Raw genomic sequence first — 23,826 nt, 5'->3', positions numbered from 1 at the left:
CAGATGGCGCTGCAGTTGCTGGCCGGGGTCTACGGACCTTCAGCGGAATGCAGGCAGCAGTTTTACGATCGCCAGCGGGGTGCAAAGGAGTCGCCCCTGGCGTACAGGACGAGTCTCCTGGCACTGGCGAAGACGGCCTTCCGTCGAATGGACGACGACGGCGTGGACGCCATGGTCACAGAAAAAATCCTCCTGCTGGCAGACGACCTGGACATTGCCGTCGTTGCACAGGAGGACACGGAGATGAGTTCCCTCCAGGCTGCGCGGCTCCTCCACGCCAACCTGCTGTCACAGCGTCGGAAAGCCAGCAGGGCAGCGGCCGGGCGTGCGGTGGCTGCAGCCACCCTCCCGGCGGAGGAGGTTTACGCCGTCGGCCGTCGACGGCAGCAGGGGACGGGAGCACAGTCGGGCCGGGATGGGTCGAGCCGCTTCGACCGTCCGCCATCGCCGCCGGCGCTCCCGCGTTGCTTCAACTGCGGCGTCCGGGGCCATGTCGCCTCGGGGTGCCGCTCTCCTCGGCAGCGTGGGACGACGCCTCGACAGGACGCCGGCCCTCCTCCTCCCAAGCTCCATCAACATAATCCGGCGAGTCGCGGCACCCCTCATGTTTGGCCCAAGCACACACTCGTCACACACTCGCACACCGCAACGAACGGGGGGCCGACATTGCGCTGCGACGGGCCAACACGCACCACTATGGGGACTCAAATCGAACCCAGGCAGTGGTCCATGTTGGCCCATCGCGTTGTGGCCGCGTCGTCGGGGTCGTCGGCCATGGTGGGACACATTGACGGGGTGGAGGTAAGCATCCTGGTCGATACGGGGGCATCGGCGACCATCATTTCTGAACTCATTTACAATATTCTACCTGTCCAGAGCCGTCCTTTACTGCCGGTTAACGTCCCATTCTATGCTGCTAACGGGGGCTCTCCTGGCATCATTGGACAGATTCGAGCGCAAATTTGTATCGGGGATATCAAATTGTCGGGCCCGATTTTTGTTTCCTCCTCGCTGGCGGTTCCGTGCCTGCTGGGGACGGACTTCTTGGGCAAAATGCCGATTCGTATTTTAATAGACCAGGGATGCATTGAGCTCCCGTCGGGACGACGCATGGCGTTCCTGCCTTCCCCTACTGCGGCTCGGACGGCGTTCGTAACAGTACCAGCGTTCGTCGTTAAAACAGTTCGTGTGCCGCCGGGAGCTCAAATGTTGGTGCCTCTAAAACTTCGTCGGCCCTTCGCTGAGGGCATTGGGGACCAGGGAATTCTGCTGGGACCATCTAGGGCCGGGGTTAGTGGACCTCATTTGATTCCGGCCCAGACCGTCGTAAGAGGGGACGGGGACCCTTTCATCGCGGTCCTCAATGTGGGGTCGCAGACAGTGGTAGTTCCTCAAGGGACGGTGCTTGCTCACGCGACGCCGGTGCCCTGCGAGGAACCTGTTGCGAATCACGTCGGCACTGCTCCCCGGCCGCACCCACATTCGGACAGCGATGGAGGGTGGCTCGATGCGCTTTGTGCGGGATCGACGGACCTGTCAAATTCAGAGCGCCAACAGCTTAGAACGCTACTGCGGGAATTTTCCGACGTTTTCAGTCGGGACAAATACGATTTGGGTTGCACTCATCTGCTGCGTCACCATATTGACACGGGTGACAGCGCGCCAATACGCCAGAATCCGTTTCGGTTAAGTCCCGCCGAAAAGGACCATGTCAAATCGGCTATTGATGACATGTTAGCCGCCATCATTTCTCCTTCCACCAGCCCTTGGGGAGCGCCGATCGTCCTGGTTAAAAAGCAGGACGGCTCGTTGCGGTTTTGCGTTGATTTTCGGTGCCTTAACAAAATTTCGGTTGCCGACGCATACCCGCTCCCACGGATGGACGAATCGCTGGACGCCTTGGCGGGAGCGCGATTCTTCTCCACACTGGATTTACTTTCGGGATTCTGGCAGCTTCCTCTGGACGATGATTCAAAGCCTAAAACTGCTTTCCGTACACCGCACGGCCTGTTCCAATTCAACCGGTTGCCGATGGGCTTACACTCAGCGCCGGCAACTTTCCAGCGTTTGATGGAATTGGTTTTGGCAGGATTGCAATGGGAGTCGTGCCTGATTTATTTGGATGACGTTATCGTCTTTAGTAACACTTTTGACAAACATCTCCAGAGGTTGCGGGCGGTTTTCCTAAAGATGCGGGCTGCTAATTTGAAATTCAAACCCCAAAAATGTCATTTGTTACGCGATTCGGTGTGTTATTTGGGGCACATCGTGGGGCGCTCAGGTATTGCTACCGATCCCGCCAAAATGCAGTGTGTCAGCTCCTGGCCGACTCCCACCTCGGTGGGAGAGGTCAGGAGTTTCATTGGCTTCGCGTCGTATTACCGACGGTTCGTCGCTGATTTTGCGACGATTGCCAAACCCCTACACGCTTTAACATCAAAAGGGGTTCGGTTCCACTGGGGTCAGGAGGAGGCTGCTTTCTGCTCCCTTCGGGACGCCCTGGTAAAAGCTCCTCCCTTGATTTACCCCGATTTTTCGGAACCATTTTTGCTCGACACCGATGCGAGCAACACGGGTATTGGGGGCGTGCTTTCCCAGGTGGTTGACGGCGTGGAACGGGTGGTTGCGTACGGCAGTCGGGTGTTGTCTCCAGCGGAGCAAAGATATTGTGTCACCCGTAGAGAACTGTTGGCAATTGTCTATTTCATCCAACAGTATCGCCCATATCTGTACGGTCGGCATTTCACCGTCCGCACAGATCATGCGGCACTGCAGTACGCCCTGCGAGTTCAACAGCCATCGGGACAATTGTCCCGATGGTTGGAGATCCTCCAGGATTTTGATTTCGAAACCACCTACCGTAAGGGCGTTCGCCACACCAACGCGGACGCTCTGTCGCGCATGCCAACCACCTCCGAATGTGCATGCCTCCTGGGGTCGGGACGTTGCAAGCCAGCAGGGGACATGCCGGTTCCGGTCCTGGCGGCCGCCGCCAACGACGAAACATTGCTTCCAAATTCTATCGCACAACAGGGAAAAGATTCCCTGCTGGGTTTGCCTGTTAATGAATGGGGGCGCCTCCAGATGGAGGATACCTCCCTCCTCGCGTCATGTCGTCGCGCCGGGGAGGCGGGGCGGGGGACGGGTGATGCCGACGCATGGGAAATGCACGCGGGGTTGCTGATGCATTGGGACGGGAAATCCCATCGACACCGGCTGGTGGTCCCTTCTGGGTTACGGGGTAGGGTGGTGTGGGCTGCTCATGAGCGCCTCCTCCACCTGGGTACCCAAAAGACCCTCGCCTTGCTCCAGCTTGATTTTTTTTGGCCAGGCATGACGAGGGATGTCGCAGATCTGTTGGCATCATGCCCTCGGTGTGTGCAGCGAAAACCACCAGCACGGGAGTCAAACCCGCCTTTGCAGTCTATCAGAGTCTCCAGAGTGAACGAACTTGTCGCGCTGGATATTCTGGGGCCATTTCCCGCCACCCCTAGGGGCAATAGATATTTGTTGACCGGGGTGGAATACTTTACGCGCTGGCCTATGGCCTGGCCCCTGGCCAACCAGTCGGCAGCAGCCATCGTGGAGGCCTTTGTCCAAGGTTACGTCATGGACAAAGGTGCTCCGGAGCGGCTGCTGACCGACCAGGGAAAACATTTTACCGGCAAACTCCTCCAACAGGTCTGTGAGCTCCTGGGAACGAAAAAAATTCGTACCTCTCCCTATCACCCGCAAACTGACGGGATGGTCGAGCGTCTGCATCGAACCATCACGTCTATGTTGTCGCAGCAGGTTTCGGACTCACAGACCGATTGGGACTTGCAAATTCAAGGGGTCCTGGCAACATACAGATTGGCCCCCCATGCTGCGATGGGATTTTCACCCTTCTTCCTCATGTATGGCCGCGAACCTGACCCACCTGTTCGGGCACAGCTGCAGATCCCCGCGCCGCTGGGAAAAACTAAATTGGCCGACCATGTTAAATTTAACCTTGCGAAATTGACTGAGGCACGGGATGCTGCCATGCTGAATTCCGACAGGCGTCAGAAAGCGAATGAGCGCCTCAGACTGGGTCGCGCGCACGTGCTACAGTGGAAGCCGGGGGACAGGGCATGGCTGCACTGTCCCCAGGTACCACTCGCGACCTCCTCAAAACTGGTGCGGCCGTGGCGGGGCCCCGTCGAGGTGGTCGAGGTTTTGCGGCCTCAGTGCGTTCGCATCAAATGGGGGAAGCGCCGGTGGTTTGTGCACCCCTCTAGGCTGAAACCCTTCGTTGCGGTGCGAGGCCCCACTCCACACACGCGTGGCCAAACATGTGGGGGGTCGGCCGACTCAAAGGGTCCGTCTCTGCTGCTCTCGCCTGACGTGTTGCCGGCTGTCCCGCCCCCAGGTGCACCAGGAATGACGGGCTCCCGCCCAACAACCCCTACGGGGGATGCCGAGGGTCTCGCGACATCAAGCGCAGACTCACTTCGAAAAGGACAGCTGCCACCGGATGGTTCGCCATCCGGGGTTGCCCCGTGTGACGGGCCTGCGGCAAGGACGCGCGCAAGAATGCGCAGACTCTTGTGATGCACAAAAAGAAATTTATTTTATTTTTTATTTTCACGTGTATGGTTACTGTGCGCTGCGTCGGTGGTGTGCTCCTGGCACATTGTGTTGTGTTGTGTGTGTGTTGGGGGTTCCTTGCGATTTGTATATACGTTGCTTTTACGGAATTCGTATTTATTCGGGGGGGGGGGGGTGCGTCGGGTTGTTTTCCCTTCGGGGTTTTCTGGTTCTTGTTGTTGTTCTCTTCGCGTTATGCTGAAAAATAGTGAGGCACACGCGCGGTCAGGGGGTAAATGCGCTTTTATTGTCGTTTTTTTTTGTATGTTGGCAGCCGGGACGGCTGCAAGCTATGCGGGGGGGGGTGATGTAGGGGTGTTAGAGAGAGAGCCGTTATGCATGGCAGCTTATGGGAAACAAACACAGTGGGCGGGGCTACGTGAGTGCACGGGGGGGGTGCTCTCAACGACGTCCGCACCAGGCAGCCCGGGGCCCCACCCCTCAGCGGGGGTGGAGTATAAAGGGGGATGTGTCAGAGGGCTCGGGGCAGAATGTTAAAGCTAAACCAGTGAAGACCGAAGATCGTCTAGCTAGAGCCCTGGACTCCCCTGGGACGCCGCCCTTGTCAGGGCCGCGCAGGACCGAGCCAGCGGCGTGGTCCCGAGAACCAGAGCTAGTGCTCTGGGACTCCGGGTACCGTAGCCCGACTTACCAGTGTCGGGCCAGACAGCCTCCCCTAGCCCGTTAGTGGAGGACTAGGAGGTAGGTCAGAGATAGCTAGCAGTGTATTCTCAGCTAGCCGGGTGAGGGGGCCGATACCCCCTCTAGTATTGTATGTCCACAGTTGTGACTACTTGTACGGAATAAATACGTGTGCCTCACCAACGGTGTCCAAGAGTCATCAACGGTACTTCACATGTATTGAACATTATACTTTGGTCTGGCAAAACTTGATAAACCCCCCAAAAAAACCTGTATTATGTGCAAAACAACGATACAATACAATTCGAATTTACAAAAAGTCTAAATGCAAAGGCATCTTGGGATGCTGTTTAAGCAACACACCAGGTATGTTTGAGTGTATCATTTGAACCATCAACCTACAGGCTTTCCAGATCAGTAAAAGCTAGTAGTGTTAGTTTACACAAGGTAAACCCTCTGCCTGGGTTTTATTTCACTGAGTCATCATCAGGGTGTGGTCTGTAAAACCAATGCCACCGAGCAGTTTGATTCTATTGGCAAAATCCATTAGTTAACATTGTGGCTTGAACAAAAATACTCTAAATAAATATGAACTTTGCTGGAAAATTACTTGTTCAAATAAAACAAACAGATGCTGGAGTTGTTTATAATTATGAAATAAAGTAACATTCGATCCATTGACCACAAAACCTCTTGGATCAATGTTCCTCTGTTGGGTTTTTTGAGGAGAATGTGCAGATCTCATGTGTGGGGGCAGCAGCCACGTGAGCATTCTGATGACGATCAGGGGCTCTTTCTCTCTGCAGACCTTAGCCTCAAACCAGTAATTTTCAAATGAGCAGCCTGAATAAAGCCTCCACCAATCACAGTGCTTCTTCTTTCGAATGGCTGATGTAAATGCAGAAGAACAGCTACAATTCCACATTCAGGTGGTTAAGCCAGATAACCACATTAGAAGCAGTGGAGTGTATCGCCGTGATGTCTCCTTCATGTGTGTGGATCGGGCATTACGTCGTTATTTGTTGTACTGTCTATTCTGGATAACCACAGTCACACACTGGAGAGTTTTTAATTTTCGATTTATGCATCAGGTATCCGCATCTGCCACGGTTTGTGGGGATGCAATTTAGGGTGGACCATGAGCTTCATGGAAAATCAAAACCCAGGGAGCTTCTGCTTACAGCACGAAGACAACACGAAGGAGAGTACATTCTAATTCCTGGGCTCACGCCGCCAAAGTGAAATGCACCGAATGAGTTCGCCACGTGTGAGTGCGACTTGCTCAATATTTATTGATAATCAGGCGAGAGCCCGTTGAGGGTGAAAGCCTCTTCTGCAAGCGAGACCTGGGTCACAAAAGCTGGCACAGCACAGAACATTTGCAACAAAAAAGTAATCAAGGACCACGGTGTACTCTGACAAAATATCTGCAAACCCAATGAAACCTTAAAGCAGCAAGGGAAATTATTGAAATAAAGTTACGAAAACCAGGCAAGTAATACAAAAAAAATTGCCTAATTTATATGAATACCAAAACCTGTTGCAGTTGCTTATGAATTAGTTTCCATCAGACCGGATGACTCTGTGGTAGAGCATGTAACTAAAAGTCGGAAGCATCCGCGTTAAAACACTATTTGGGGTCAACCCAGCCAATCGTTTCCCCAGGATAGAGACATTGAGCTCCACACATTGTGAAAATTCAATAGTCAATGGTTTAGAGATACTCACCCTTGTCATAGGAATGTGGAAATCACACCTCTGGCGCAGGGCTGTAAATTACTCTATCACCGCACAATGCCCTTTTGGGTATGGAGACACTTTCAAATTTAATCTTGCCTATGAGAAATTTACAAAAAAAAGAACATTCGAAAAATGTAAATGATGACATAAAATCACTGACAAATAATCTTTCGGCCAAGAGGTTTTCAAATAAGTCAATCCGAGCGGCCCACCATACTGAAGGTATACTTCGTCATCATAAGGACTCATCATCAATCCACATCCAGATACAGACTGCCAAGGACAGGTCCCAGAAATGAAAAAAGTAGCAATTAATAAAAAAAAAATCAAGCAAGAACTCATGCACTCGGGTTAATTTCCACTAATTAAATAAAAAAATCGGATTAAGTGCTTCCTCAGGCACCCCCCCCCCCCCCCCGGACGTTGAAACCGTGCGTCTCGAAGTCACTTTACACCGTTCTGGATGGCCCGAGGATGCCCGCCAGTCCACCACCGCCAGGGCATCCTGTTTTAACTCTGCCCTGCTCTAAAATTAACGGTTTGCAAATAAACAACGGCTGCAGTGGAAGACACACCTAATTAGCCGTGAGCGCCCTTCCCGGAATCCATTTCCCTTCCACAGTCGGGGCGTTATTCGTTCGTTGCCAGCGTGCGCGGATTTTTTTTTTAGAGAGGGCTCGCGACGTGTGCCCCCCCCACCCGACCCCCCCCCCCCCACCGGGCAGACTCGCGAGCGTCATCCTGGCCTCGGAGTTTCTGGAGCCTCGGCGAGGATACATTAAGGCCATTGTGTATAAAATAAATAGAAATACAAATAAACCCAGCGGTCAGATTCCTGCCACATATTCAAGTGCGGTTAAAATTAAAGCGAGGGGAAAAAGGCACGAGAGCGAATCTGCCGACAGGCCACGTCAGCGTGGGAGCAAGGGAGACATTTGCGGTGCTAAAAATAATGCGTACTTTACCCCAAAATGTGCACTGGCACTCTAAAGGTCAAGCGCCACGTCGCTATCGGGAATGAAAAAAGTAAGCATTGGTACAGAGGAAGACCTCTTTAGGCCTTTAATGTCACTGACCTACTGCATGTGCGTGACCTTTCACCACAACAGGGCGATCATCTTTGAGTTTCTTTCTGTGAGGAACGTCGTTATGAAATAAACAATCAACAAACGGCGTCTCTCCCATCTTCAAGCAAACTTCAGGCACTGCTCACCTCGGCCGGCAGCCCCAAGCTTGTAATCGATATTCCACATTGCTATATGGCAGTAGGTGCTTATCTATGCATAGGATAATCGCTGTTGAATTCTCACAAAAGTGGGAGTTCATTTATCAACCCAAGATCGATGGTGGACTAAGTTAACCGCCACATGGATTTTAACCCCAAATTTGAGTCAACGGGGATCCTTGGTTTCATCCCCCCCATGTAAAATGCTAGATATAAAAATAAGTTGACCAAACATCTCACTCTTGACAGAGTCTGAATGCTTTTGTGGGGATTACCTGGATAAATACATGGTTATTTCTCAAGTAACCAATGCCATATAGCTATCTAATTTGATCACATAGAGTCCATTACACATAGAGGAATGGAACAAAAAAAAAGGACAAGACATGGTTGAACAACGTAAAGAAGGCTTGACCGTATCGATCGCTAATTGCGTTGAAGAGATTCCTGAGCACATCGTGACCCTGAAAGCAGCAGCACAGATAATTATCTGAGTTATGTGCACGTGGTTTAACCATTACTTATGGAACTCGGCTGCCGTCACAGTTGGGATCACATGGTAGAGCCCGAATACAATATAACACAACATAGTGTACAGCACATAACAAAACAAGCCACTTAAGTGCACGCTGTTTGTCAGTGTCATTTTCCTTCCAATTACCAGTCCCATTTCAGTCCAATTTTCCTTTCAATGGAGCTAAACAAATACAACTTACACGCAGAAATTATTTAAAAAGTGGACCATACACAAACAAGCACGCGGGCAAAATACGGAGTGAATTCCTGCCATTTTCGACCAAAACAAATGTAATGCACGCACGTACAACCACTGTAGAGTAGGAAGTAATGTTCATGGTTTTGGAACGATGGTTGTCATCGAAACAAAATATAAGGCTGATAATTTAAACAGAACTGTGACCGCTGGTTGTCATGGAAACAAAGCGTTGTAAAACGTCCAGGTGTGGTACGCGTCATTTCAGCCAGTAGGATTATAAAGGTTTTTGGGTTAGATCGCGTAAGTATAAATGTGTCGTAACCCTCCACCACCCGACACAGCCAATTAGTAAGGGATTTGTCACGTAAACAAAACGCCAATTAGTTACTACTTCAGCCCACCGGTGTGTTGGAGAGTACATCCACAACATTTAACAATTTGAGTACGACGCTTCGCTGGTAATTACATCTAGCATCATCGGACGATTTGCCAGAATAGTTTGTGTGATCCAATAAAATTTGTGTGATCCAATTAATTGAGTAATCGAACTGATAATCGTTGGAGTAATGTGTGACTTAAATAATAGGATAGTCGAGCTCTAGATCATTTAACTTACCGCCTAGCATAGTGTAGGCAACACCACACTGTACTGTACCATGTAGTCTAGCGTTATTTTATTCAGCCCAATCAATGCGTCAAGTGTGTCGGAGCATGCTACAGTTGGCCAAATATTCCACTTGCAATGCATACCTTCAGCTTGACCACAAGGCTACGCAGATGATTCTGGCGACGAGTGGCCAAAACTGCACACGTCAAGCTGTCTATGGAGAGATTGCTGTGAGGAAATGTTGAGATTGCTGATGATGACTCAACTGTTACAGTTAACCATTATCCCCCAGTAAACAAGCTCCAATTGCTTCTATCTGTCTAGGGCAGGGGTCGGCAACCAAAATAACAAGAAGAGCCATTTCTTTCCAATCGGTACAAAATTCAGTATTTCAAGAGCCGCAATGCATCTGAGTACATACTGTACATACGTACATATCGTCAAGAAGCAGCCCGTAAAGAGCCGCATGCGGCTCCGGAGCCGTAGGTTGCCGACCCCTGGTCTAGGGTGTGGGACAGGCCGAGGGTTGATCTGAAAGGGCAAATTGGCACATTCCATTCAGTCATGGGGCAGTTCGGTGCATCTGCCGATGAGTCTAAAAACAGCGTCCTCTGTACGGGGAAATCATCACTTTTCAAGAGGAGGCTTGTCTCGGGATGATTCATACAATTAATTCTAAGTAAGTTGTGCTTCGTATGCTTGAAAGGAAATTGGTGTACCCAGAGAAAACACAAGCATACGAGGGGAAAACACTCAAACGGTTTCACACAGACAGCTGAGGAACTCATTGCTACGTTGTCATCTCGTTGCTATCTCGTGGCCATCTCGCACACCAGCGGGGGTTTAGCAGACTCGCAAAACACTATGTATGTTTGTTGAACTTATTTCACACCACACATAACTGCTAAGCATTCTAATCGGAGGTGCTTATGTACAAGTGTAAAATTCCTTAAGGCACACGCATCGCATGCGTTTGCGTGCATCACGTGCGCGCCCTCCGGCCATCTATGAGACTAAGCCTCCAGCTCCAGGCCCAGCCTTAGCTTGTAGCAGCCAGAATTGATGTTATGAACAACGAGCAGTCGACAGAGACGATGGATTAATCCAACCTCACCAGTGGGTAGCGAATGAGTGTGCAGGCGGTGCAAATGCACCAGGGCCTACGGGCCGGATGGGCGCAGTCATGGGGTGTTTTGCCCTTAATGAATCATCGGTGAGCCATACCCAGCAACAGACTGCTCTGAATGCCCACATTTAGCAAGCGGTCACTGGCAATGGAGGATAACACACGAGCACAGCCAGGCCTCTCACGTTAATATGAATAGCTGTCAACCCCTTATCAGTGTTCTTCTTAGGTTTTTTCTCGGTAAAGTCACGTAGAAAGTAAAATAAAATAAAAACAAAAATCACGACGTTTCGGAGGCAACACAAGTCTCCGTCATCAGGTGGGACCGTCACAGCCAGATTAGCTGTATCAAGTGAGGCAATGATTCAAGATGTAATCCCTTAAAAGCGAGTTGAGGGGGGAGGGAGAGGGAGGGGGGAGCTCATCAGACTATGGTAGCCAATGAAAGGAACGTATCGGGAGGGAGGGGGGGCGAGGCCAAAAGGGTGGGCGATGGACGTGGAAGCGCTTGTGCGCAAGCGGCCAATTACTGCACACGCCAACACAATGGAGCGATTGTGCGCAAGCGGCCAGCCACTGCACCCGCCAACACAATGGGCAGAGAGGAGGAGGGGAGGTCTAATACACATGATAGACAAAAGAACGAAAATGATGATGGGTACAAACTTAGGGGGAGCTCATCAGACTATGGTAGCCAATGAATGGAACGTATCGGGAGGGAGGGGGGGGGCGGGGGGGGGGCGAGGCCAAAAGGGTGGGCGACGGACGTGGAAGCGCTTGTGCGCAAGCGGCCAATTACTGCACACGCCAACACAATGGAGAGAGAGGGGGGGGTCTGATACACATGATAGACAAAAGAACGAAAATGCCCATGTTTATACCAATGCTGGCTGAACAATGAAGAGAGTACTGTTAAAATAACTGGGGATGTTAACACTCGGTAAAGTACAGTAAAATAGTGCCTGTCAGATAAGATGGTCCAAAAAATTTGTGATTAAGTCTTTTTTGCGTGGTTGATAACATCTTTCCAATGATTACTAAGTTTGTACCCATCATCACGGTTGAAATTATGTCTGTGTTTGTATATTTGTATGGCTTCGTGTACAAACCTTTATCAGTGTCTGCCTTATTACAGGCCAATTCAGACTTTATTGGTCACCCCGTGTCCTTATAAATCTCAACGTTCATCCAACAACGTCCAATCACAAGGGAGAAACACAAACTAATAAACAATTAATTTTTTTGCCTGTATTCAAATGGCTGTACGCAGTATGGACCTTAAAAATAAAATTTCCCCGTACAAGAATATGGGTAAACCGTATGGGTTGACAGGTATGAATATGTTCAAGTCAGCACAATGCCCTGACGCAAGAGCCCATTATTATTTAATTCACAGTCGATGAACAATCAGCAGCAGATAAATGTAACACGCAGACTTTCGTGACCAATATTATTATTATTATCCATAATAGATTGGTGTTGGGTCAGATCGCTTAAGTAAAATTTAGCAATAGGTTTTTACCCTTTTATCTGGTACGAAAACTGACACCTTTATACAAGGGATCATGTTTGCAATAACCACAAGACAAGCAGTCAAAATGCAAACAAAAAGAAACAACTCTGATAATGATATGCACTGTCCTTGAAGTTGATTGGTTCACACCCGAGACAGCTTTTCTTAGAGCCTAGTCTCCATTGGTGTTGTTTCTTTTTATTTGCATTTTGACTGCTTGTGTTGTAGTTATTGCAAACATGATCCCTTGTATAAAGGTGTCAGTCTTTGTACCAGATAAAAGGGTAAAAACCTATTGCTATATTTTGCTACTGGTAAAGGAGGTGTCATAGTGTTAAATTTGTCATAACCTCTCTATCACCGTACATTGCCAATTAATAAAGTTGTCATGTCAATAAACGTGCCAATTTATTACTACTTCAGCACACTGACGTGTTTGAGATATGACCAGAATCATCAGGCAGTTGCAATATTTCCGACCCAAAAATCAATTACGAAGCAATCAACAGCCAGTCAACAGATTGTGGATGGTCTGCAGTGCAAAACAATCCTTTTCTGCCACCCAGTCTCATGCCGCTGCGAGGCAATCTCATGTTTTGAGAAGGCGCCTGGCCAATAGATTTGTCTTTCCACTACCACCACCTGTGTACATGTCTGTGCATTATTAGAGTAACCCTGAGAACATACCAACTGTGACTCCTACGTCCCTCGTAGAGAGCACTGATTGCAGTGTTGCAAAACAAGCTTTTATTGTGCTGTAAAATAATTCCGCTTTATAATTCGCGATTCCGAAATTATGCTGTATTTGTAAAAAAATTCACCAGGGTTGAAACATTAACTTTTTGTGCACAGTTAGACACAGTATCTCAAAAGAAGATAAAAGAGTATCATCGTCTCTTCATTGTAAATCAAGATGTCAATGGCCAAAGTTCCTAAAACATTTGGAGCTATCAAAAAACAAACCCTCAAATAGAGAACGCAAAAAGTAAATAAGTCCCAGCTTCTTTCTGCTTCTTGCTGGGCAGGGTTTTTTTTCCGCTGGTGGTGGAAATTCCACATTCCCACTTTGACGGCCAGATTTCCAACAGGACGACCTTTGTTTATCGATTTTATGATCTCAATTATGAATAGTCCTTATAAGCATCATCCTTACTGCTACACAATACAATCGATGGTGAAAAGTCATGAAAAACGTATAAAATGTAATATTGTAATACATTAAATCACAGTGACGCCTGTGGGGCTGTGTTCACATTTGTCTACATTGTCATGGCAGATACCAGTCAAAAATAAGTATAACCACTCTTGATTTCTGAAAAGTGGTACTTATTTTATCGATGCCTAACTGGAATTTCAGCTCACAACAACCCAATCCGAACCTTTGTTGCTCTGTCACGGATGGTTAATAAGAACACGATGGTGATGGTATTAATCCAGTAGCCATGATGACACCTTGACAAACATTTTCATTGGGTTTTTGATCACCAATTAGAGTAATGTACAACTCAATCGGGCTATCATTGTAGTCATGCAACAAACCAAAAAATAATCTTCCCTACGGAACTCACTCCGCCAGAAAGGCATCACATCACGATTCGGGAACAAGAGGACGACACCAAACATTTACATACGAGACTCATTTGAATACTGGACTATTAATAATGATCATTAGGACTGTAAAGCACCACACAGAAGCGCGACGAACCACAGACAAGTGCAAAAGCAGCAACCATTTGGTGAGCCGGCACCAACAACTGTCCAAGCTCTGCGGTCCTCTACATGAAGACATTATTAAAGATGTATTCTTGTGGGAGAAACCGGAGCACACTGAGAAACCCGACACAGATGGACCAGATGAAGATTCGTCGACATTTTGTTGCACCGTTTCCTCGTGGCACGTCAGGGTATGGCACCTCCTCGACGCCCACGGGAAGGGAGTTTCACATTTGTGCCATCCACAAAAAACCTTGCTGCCTCCGCAGTGCTGGATTACAGGCCACGTGCATAGCCACCACCGCCTCTCACTCAACATTAGATGGCGCTCCATTTCAGTGTTAGCTGCATGTGAAGTTTCAATTCGATTGTTTCACACTCAAGAGATCAGCAGGAGTCACAGTTTTAAGATGGACCTGCGTCACGTGTCAGTTATCCAACATGTTAGCCGTGAGATGGAATCTGCCCAATCGAGAGAAACCCCACGTTTATGTATTTTTGTAGAATAACTATTAACTGTGCCGACAAGCATGTTCTCACTGCCGTTGAGAAGGCAGTTCCTCGTCGGCATTACCGCAATTTATTAATGTTTTAAAAACATTAACCAGTTGCTGTGGCAGAATACTTCACTGGTAGTCAGGAGGTCCTGGGGCTTATATTGGATTTGGGGGTTAACTCAAGTCCACTTAAATCCATCCGGGGTCAATAATCTATCATGGGGAAGGGGAGGGCTTGCACCGGTTTTGATATCCCTTGCCACTCATGATAGCCGTGGAAATTAACTCAGGTTGCTCGGTCCAGAGTGCAGTGCCCTAACCATGATGTCACCAATTTATATCTTCTTATATTCATGAAGGTTAACACAAAGAACGAGACAGAATGACGAGGCAATATGTACGAGGCAGACAAACCAGGAGAGACGGTTCTAACGAGAGACTAACTCGAATCGTGAGCCTGAAGGAATGGCCGGAGGGGCGTTTGGTTCAACCGTCGTGCAGAGATGGGGGCAATGTCCTGGGACCCAGCGATTGAGCACTGACACGGCGGGCGAGCACTCTCACCTGGCTTCCCTTGGGCATTGCCGCGTCATCGATGAGCAGGACCAAGACGTGGAAGCACACGAGCACCACGGAGACGCCCTGTCGCACACAATGACAAAGGTCTCCTCGTAAAGCCTTCAACACAGTTGGGGGACAAGTGCTGTTAGCGAGCACTGCCTTTGTCTCCCAAGTGCTTATGTTTTACAAACTTCCGACATTAGGAAGCCACTGGATGTATGCACTGTTAAATCTAGATAGAAACTAATTTCTTGTCAACTGCATTGTGTTTAGTTTATTGTCCTTCCACAGCACCTCTGATGAGCACGGTTGGCTATGTACAGTGCGAAAGAAGTTCAAGACACATACATAAATACACCGCACCATGTGCTTATTTGGGTATGATTCGACCTCGAGGAGGGCCCTGGACTGGTTCAAATATTTGCCACTGTTGTTGGTTATGAGCAGGAATTGAACACGAAGGCCACTGACCGTGAGCAGCAGGAGCAGCAGCATCACAAGAGGGAAGCACAAGTTCCTTTGCCAAACAGAGGCTCCAACCCTCCGCTCTACACACACACAGGTACACACAACCTCCGTTAGCCTTACAGACTTTGGGGATGAGCAGTCATCAAGAATGCCATAACACATGAGATGGTCTTGCGATCATCGACACCATGCATACCAGCCTTCCTTCAACTTCCCCGTGTTGGTGTTAACTGCATCAAGTAAACTAAAACAGTCTGCCTCAGCAGCAGACTATGCTTTCCCACCTGATGATGGACGCTTGTGTTGCGCCCGAAATGTCGTGATTAATTTTATTTTATACCTACGTGGCTTTACCGAAAGAACCAAAGAGTTTGTATAAAACTAAACTGTTTTTATTTGACCAGGTAAGGCCCACTGAGCTTATTTTCACAAGCAATCTGGCTGCAACTTATAGCTCAATGAAGTGGCTTACGTGGATTTTTTTATCGCAGCCAAATACTCTAAACGCATGTTTATAAATGTAGAGGGAAAAACTGGAGGACCCGAAGAAAAATCCACGTGACCACGGTGAGAAGATGCAAACTTCAAATATACAGACGTCGGGGTCAGGATCGAACCCACAAGCTCTTGGGGAAACCAAGCGAGATGTAAACTGGTATGCAGAAGGTCGTGGGTTTGATCCTAACCCTGATGCTTGTATATGTGGAGTTTATATGTTCTCCCCGTAGTCACATGTATATATGTTGAACTTCTTTCGCACAGTATATAGCCAACCGTGCTTATCGGAGGTGTGGGGAAAGCCTGGCTTTTCCTCCAGGTCCTCCGGATTTTCCCTCCACATTTAGAAACATGCGTTTGAAAGTATTTGGCTGCTATACAATTTTCCACATGCTGAGCCACTTCATTGAGCTACCAGTTGTGTCCAGGTCGCTTCTGAAAAAGAGCTATATAGTTCATGGACCTTACCTGGTCAAATAAAATAAAAAACCTAGTCCGAGTCGGACTAAAGTAGGCCCAGGCCAGATCTAGAGGTGTGAGAGTCCACAGACAGCGAGGCTGCCTGTAGTGCGGCGTGCACCGTGCAATGCCTCACCCATGCTGCTGCGCTCCTTGCTCACCCAGAAGATTCTCTCCCTCAGAGCCTCCACGCTCAAGTGCTGCCAGCAGCCCGAGCGACCTGCTCGCCAAGCAGACACGTGCGCGGAGACACACACACACATATATATACACGCACGCGCAGATACGCACTGACATATACACAACTGTCTACCGATACATATACATGTAGATACATACCCGAGACACACACACGCGCACGAATATACAATATACAAAACAAAGATAAAGATCCCCCATATAGCCTTTAAAAGACTGTTGGTGCAAGTGTTGTTAGCGAGCACCTATTAAGGCTGGCACGGCACAGGAGAGGGTGGTTGGCCAGCACCACGCTCGGCCGCCTTTGTCTCCCCAGTACTGATGTTTACACACTGCACCAGGTACTAATTTGAGACCGGTTCAGATGAGACGATGTAACACAATTTTTGTTCTTAGGTAGTAAGTGTTATTTTGTAATTGCTTATGCATAAAAAGTATAGAAAATGCCTATTATTCCCCACAAACTTTGCTTTTGTGACCAGAGCAGTGATATTTTGAAATTTAACTATTTCCAATGAGAAAACTGGCGAATTTGTGTCTTTTCATTGACATAAAGTCAGAAAACAACAACATATGAATCAAAGCTAACATGCATTAATACTAAAGTAATACAAAAATTACTACAAAAGATTTAGAAGTGAGTAGTTTTTCGAGATTTGCGATTATACTGTAAATCACTTGTATGAATCAGCCCCCAAATGTTGTCTCCCATTATGTTCGCGTTATACTGTCCTTGGTAGCGGCATTCAAAGTCCAGTATATCCTGGTGGAAGCGCTCGCCTTGCTCCTCCGAGTACGCTGCCATGTTCTCCTTGAATTTATCAAGATGATCATCAAGGATATGGACTTTCAGGGACATCCTACAGCCCATTGTGCTGTAGTTTTTCACCAGAGTCTCAACCAGCTCCACATAGTGTTTGACCTTGTGATTGCCCAGGAAGCCACGAACCACTGCGACAAAGCAGTTCCAAGCCTCTTTCTCCTTACTAGTAAGCTTCTTGGGGAATTAATTGCACTCCAAGATCTTCTTTATTTGTGGTCCGACGAAGACACCGGCTTTGACCTTTGCCTCAGACAGCTTAGGGAAGAAGTCTTGAAGGTACTTGAAGGCTGCCGACTCCTTTTCTACAGCTCTGACAAATTGTTTCATAAGGCCAAAATTGATGTGCAGTGGTGGCATTAGCACCATCCAGGGGTTCACCAATGGCTCCCACTTGATGTTGTTCCTCCCCACAGAGAACTCGGTCCGTTGTGGCCAGCCCCGCCTGTGGTAGTGCGCCTTGGTGTCCCTGCTGTCCCAAAGGCAAAGATAGCAGGGAAAAACCACCTTGGAGACCCATCAGGAATGCAACCATTATGAAGTCTCCGATGACCTCCCATCCGTACTCATCATACTTCAAGGTGTCCAGCAAGTTCTTGATGCTGTTGTAATCCTCTTTGAGGTGCACCGAGTGGGCCAGGGGAAGAGACGGGTACTTGTTACCATTATGGGGCAGCACGCCACTCATTCTGGTTACAAGCGATTCTGATTGCCTCGAACAGACTGGTCACATTGTGGCAGAAGCAGAGCCCCTCTTGACGGGTGAAGAAGCTGCAAAAAGGTTGGTGATGCTTCCTCTGATCTGCGACTTGCACACTTTCATCCAACAAGTTCCACTGCTTGAGCCAAGACGTCAAAAGCTCGACATTGGACTTGGTGAGACCAAGATCCCTGATCAAGTCGTTGAGGTCTTTTTGGTTGGGGTAGTATAGTTTCTCTCCTAAGCTCCACCTCTGAAATTGTCATCTGGATCTACAACGTCTTCCTCGCTCTCTGACTTGCTGCTCTCTTCTAAAGACGGCTGCTCTCTCTTCAGAGGAGTGGGTACGGGGAGCTCATGGCAGTGTGGCACCGGGGCGATGTATGAAGGTCCGGATACGTGATAGCAGGTGCATTCTTGCCAGTCCGACGTTTGGAAGGGTCCACCATAAAGAAGTAGCAGTTGCTTGAGTGGTCAGTGGGTTCCCGCCAAATTCTTGGGCTAGCGAACTTCACGTCTCTCTTTCCCTCTCTGTACCATCCAACAAAAAAACATTTATTTCACCCATGACTAATGTGTAAGAGATTTTCCCAACATTTTTCATGTATGATACATTTTTTTTTTAACTTTTACAATTTAAAAAATTGCAACAAATTTTATAACATAAAATTCCGAGCAACAATTGTCCATCTTACCTTCCAGAGTTTTTTTGCATTGTTCGCAGGTGAAACGATTTTTGTCTTGATCCCCGACAGGCATGCTGAAATATGCCTTGTAGGCCTCACACATCTTAGCAGATGCTTCCACAGAATACTTTTTCACTCTTGTCTTGATAAATTGGCCGCAGACATAGCAAAATGCGTCTTCCGGATGCTTACAGCCTTTTGATGCCATCTCAGAAAAATGCAGATATGTCTCCACTTAGGCAGCTGAACTAAACTGAACTGGTGGGCTTAAGGCCCCTGTATTTATACTAGTATATATATATTACTGGAAAGTTAAATAATTTTCTAGAAGTTACTCAAAGTTTACTCAGCACTGAATCTGTCTGGAATGTTCTGGAAAATAGGTAAATTTCAAAATATCACTGTCCTGGTCATAAAAGCAAAGTTTGTGGGGAATAATAGCCATTTTATGTAATTTGAGGCATAAGCAATTAAGAAATAACACTTACTACCCAGGAACAAAATAAATAAATAAATTGTTACACAGTGTAATCGCCACTGGTGTTGGCCATGAATGGGAATCAGATTCGGGTCGCTGGGTTGGTAGTGCAGCGTGCTAACACTACACAACGGAGATACACACCGTTACACACACACACAACTATCCAATGATACATACACAGAATCACACCGAGACACACACACATATATACACACACAAACAACTCTCTACTGACACATGTACATGAAAAAAGCAGCACAGTATACAAATCTATACAAGACTCCTACACATTAAAACACAAACAGTTTGCAGCAATACAGCCTTATCACACACACGTGCATGCCACAAGGTTGTGTTGTAACATATTCACAAAACAATAATTAACAACTTGCAACCCTTTGCCAATCCACTGCTGGATGAAGGCCTCCCCACGCCTGGTCCGCTCATGGTCAATACCAATTGGTGAAGTGGGTGGGGGGCGGGGTGGTCCATAACTGGTTCAGATGTTGCTCGCAAAATTACATTAGCAATTGCCAGGAATCAAACTCAGGTAGGCAATGCTTCCCAACTCACAACATACCTCTGATCATTAAATGACTACGTGTGATAGCATTGGCCCGATATTAATTTGCGCTAATGCTGCGCAGGGATTACACCTGAGTGCAGGACGTCTGTGAGAAACTACCTTTTGTGTTTCAAACATGGTGGTGCAGTGGTAACACGTGCGCCTCGCAGCGAGAAGGGTCTGGGTTCTATTCCAGACTCGGGTGCCTTTCGATGTGGAGGTTGTATGTTCTCCCCTGTTCTACATGTGTTTCCTCGGGATTATATGGTATCCTCCAAAAGCTAAAAGAAACCATACAATGTAAATGCTTTTGGCCAAACATTGCAATGCTGAAATATTACCTGAAAATTACTCAATTGGATTACAAATAGCAACATTGCCCCCTAACTGTTAAAACTCGAAAGGTCAAACCAAAAGAAGAAGAGTTAAGAGACTCAGTGAGGCTTTCCTGGGTACACAAGCATAAACACGTAAATTATTAATTGAAGCCAGACCCCTGTTCTATGCACAAGTTGCCGTGTGACCACAATACGTGGGAAACATGCGGAATCCTTCACGAAATACACGGTTATCAGCTCACCTGCTTCCTCTCAGTCAACATGATACTGAGGAGAAAGGCTGCATGGAAGGCCACACAATAATAATGTGCGGTCATGCAAATTGTAATTAGAAAGTTGCTGCAATAACTACACGAAATTCATCGCCACAGCACACATGGACACACAAATAAAACTTGTCATGCTGAAAACTAATTAGTCGGTAACTCTGCATCAATGTCCTTCTGAAATATTGAGGTTGAACCCATTGTAACGTTTACTCACGATAAAGTCAAAACTAAAATGGTAATAATCTTCCTTGGCTGACAAATACCGCCTAATCTATTGCCGACAGACTCTCACGGGAGGCATTGTGGGCATATCATAGCACAGCAGATAGTGCCAAGCTCCAGCCTCGTAAGGGCTCATCAGTGAACCATATGCAGCTACAGACGATGGCAGTGTTTTCGCAAAGGGGAACCACAACTGGGATGCGGGGGTCTTCACATTTAAGTAAAGGATTGCTAGTTGTTCTAACATGACTGTTTTAAGAAAGCTTGCAAAGATATATTAATAACAACCAATTAAAACACATTTAAAAAATGATAGCATTTAATTAATGTTGCAGCTGTGACTCCAAGGGAGGAATCGTAATGATGAGTCAAGGGCGGCCACCTGCGCAGGGCGACCGCGTGCCAACGGAGACGAACGCCGGCCCAGCATTCATGCGAGCTGAGATACTGACCTCTTGACTTGTTTTTGTATATTAAGTGGCATTTTTATTTTTGGTTTAGCATGAATTATTGCAAAAGAAGAAATTCACCACTGATTATTGTTAAAAACAACACGATATGTGTTGGATGGACATGTAGCATAGTACTAATCTACGTATGACAGCTATGACAATTACTGCTATACCTCCGATTAGCGCGGTTGGACACGTACGATGCAAACCAAGTTCAACAAACATACATATTGAAGGTAGACTGAAATAGAGGCAAACGAGCAGGGTGGCGTGTGTTCAGAAAACTATAAAGATAACGAACACAGGAGTTGAGCGAGGCAAGCACCACCGCTGCCGTTTCAATGGTTAGCTCACACGGCCGCACGCACTGCTGCAGGTGCATGTGCGCGGCACTCCAGCGGAACAGTGGTGGATGCTCAACTGCAGAGCACCTCTTCTAGAGAATGCCACCCAATAAAACATGCCACTTTCGTGGATATGTAATGAGGTCTTGTATCCTGGGCTGTACAAACTGAAGTTTGAAGCTTTGTTAAACCAGCGAGGTATTAAAATGCACAGCAGCCATGCCCCGTTGATGCCACTGGGGCGATTGTGAATGTCGATTTAACGGCACAAGTTTTTCTTCCGATTTCATTCCAATGACGGAAGAAAAACTCAAATGAAATAACTTTATCAGTATGTCTTCAGGTCAGAAGACGTACCATGGCTCCCACAAGAGAGGCCGTGGCACAGTTTGGCAGCAGCTATCATAAAGTGCGGTCGTGTCACAACAGGTCTCTGCTGTGAGTACAATGTCTTTAAAAAAAAACGGCTATGCCTCTCTAAATTAAAATGAATTCCAACCGCTTGCACGTCCCGAGATTCAGCGGTGAACGGGACAACCACCCTGTGACTTGCAGACATCTCGGAACGGAAAGGTTTAACAGAGAGCAGTTTGTGTTTTTGTGTTCGTCGGCAGTCGTGAGGTCATGTGGGCAATGGGTGCAAGCCGGCAAGAGGAACCAGCATGGGGCACGAATGTAAGGTAGCGGTGGGAGTGATGCATTCGTGGTGGGAGCCATGAGGGGGCAGGAGTAGGAGGGGGGGTGGGGGCTGACCTTTGAGCCGTCGCTTGAGCACCGCCTCCTCCAGTCGGCTGCACTCGATCTGCTCGTCCAGGTTCTCCAGCAGCTGCAGACGCCCAGAGTGGTGGTCAGCGCACCCAGCAAAACACAGCACAATAGCCAGACTGAGAACAAACTCCCACCAATGCTCCTATTAACACCACTGCCTATACGTGCGGGTGTCCTGGGTGGCTCAGTGGGTTAATGTGCAGGATCAGAGGCACTTGAGCCAGCATCGTTGAGATCCTGGGTTTGAATTGGGTACTCAACTGCCCATGGTTAAACTGGGTTTTCAAGTGTAGCGATGTTGATCATCTCCGCCCAGTCACTAGTGAACGTACAAGCAAATCTATTTCAGCTCTGAGGAGTGGAATTTTTGTTTTGGTTACTATGAGGCAAACTCTCTTTCTGGGGCCTGTGAGAAGATGTGCTATCTGGCCTATGAACGCGATTGTTTTCTGCCACGATGTGATGCACCGTTGAGTGCAATGCTTCTGAAAACAAATATCTCGATTTTCAAGGCTTCATGCTGACGTCACAACTGGAATAGAATCAGGAAAATAAAACGGTAATATTTAATTCGTGGGTTGTTTCTTCCACAAAATTAATGCGAGGTAAGCCGGTCTGTTCGTAAAACGACTACTTTCTGAACACAGACTATGAGGCGTGCGGCCGTGTGCATCTTCAATATTAAATTCACCGTTTGAATGAATTTTAGTCAACACTCCGAAACAACAATAAACACCCAGAAGGAAACAGCTGTGGTTGTTTGTTTCCTACGTGTGATGTGGACCTACGCGAGGTCACCGGAAATAAGGCATACTAAGAGGAACCTCTTTGTCCCAACCGTGACACCAGGTAAATTTTTTTCATCAAACTTGGATGGGTGACCACTAAGAGCAAAAAGACAGGGGGCAATTAATGTCGTGGGCAGTGGGCGGCAGTGCAATAAAACACAATGTCGTTCTGTAATCCCGCCCACCGCCGTCAACCCACACTGACCAGCATGGTGAAGTATGGTCAAATATTCCTCGCAGCAGCCCACAGGGCGCAGGGAAGCCCTCATCCAGCAGTGGAGTGACAAAATGGGTTGATTGGATCAGCTTAATCACCAGCGGACACTCGAAAGAGTGAAAATATTCACAGCCAAAGGGACACGTTCAAGATGTGTGAGAAGTCGGGATTATGGTATGGGATGTGACTTAATGGACTCATTTGTCTGTTTCGTTCTAACTTTTAGTTGTTTTTGCGTTTAGTTTATTTAATTATTTTTATTTATAAGGTTTTTCATTCGCTTGGTACTCGCTATAAATAGGATTTGGCCCTTATATATAAATAATGTAGAGCGTTGGAGGATGCAATTAGCATGAATGATGCTATGTAAAATGAAATCATTGTTATTAATGCCGCTTAGCCACTGTGCACGCCCACAAATTGAACCCAAATCGCCACTGCAATTGCAGCAGTGCGTAAACCACGATTTCACGACTCGACGTCTGTTGTGCATAGACACACACACACCACACAAACGTTTCACCTTCGTGCGATCCACCAACCCCTTGCCTCCCAAGCCTTCTCATCCTCACCAAGTGTGCACTGGCTGTCGGGACATTTCCGTGA

At 47.7% G+C, this 23,826-nt stretch overlaps 1 protein-coding gene across 3 annotated transcripts in view; it reads right to left on the bottom strand.

Annotated features, from left to right (window-relative positions):
- The window catches only part of LMBR1 (limb development membrane protein 1), an 82,437-nt gene that overhangs the window by 19,128 nt on the left and 39,483 nt on the right, over window positions 1-23,826 (bottom strand). For all 3 annotated transcript variants that reach the window (XR_013588332.1, XR_013588334.1, XM_078614966.1), the window contains exons 9-12: window positions 22,201-22,273; window positions 16,509-16,592; window positions 15,419-15,495; window positions 14,951-15,028 (exon numbers count right to left, since the gene is read on the bottom strand). Coding sequence is in view for 1 of the 3 variants with exons in the window: in XM_078614966.1 (XP_078471092.1) it covers window positions 14,951-15,028; window positions 15,419-15,495; window positions 16,509-16,592; window positions 22,201-22,273 (312 nt within the window). In the remaining 2 variants the exon portion in view is untranslated. The remainder of the gene's footprint in view (window positions 1-14,950; window positions 15,029-15,418; window positions 15,496-16,508; window positions 16,593-22,200; window positions 22,274-23,826) is intronic.

This window comes from Lampetra planeri, chromosome 1, assembly GCF_965212315.1.
Source record: "Lampetra planeri chromosome 1, kcLamPlan1.2.h2, whole genome shotgun sequence".
Lineage (NCBI taxonomy): Eukaryota > Metazoa > Chordata > Hyperoartia > Petromyzontiformes > Petromyzontidae > Lampetra > Lampetra planeri.
Note: the sequence above shows the minus strand (reverse complement) of the source record. Positions and strands in the feature narration are given on the sequence as shown.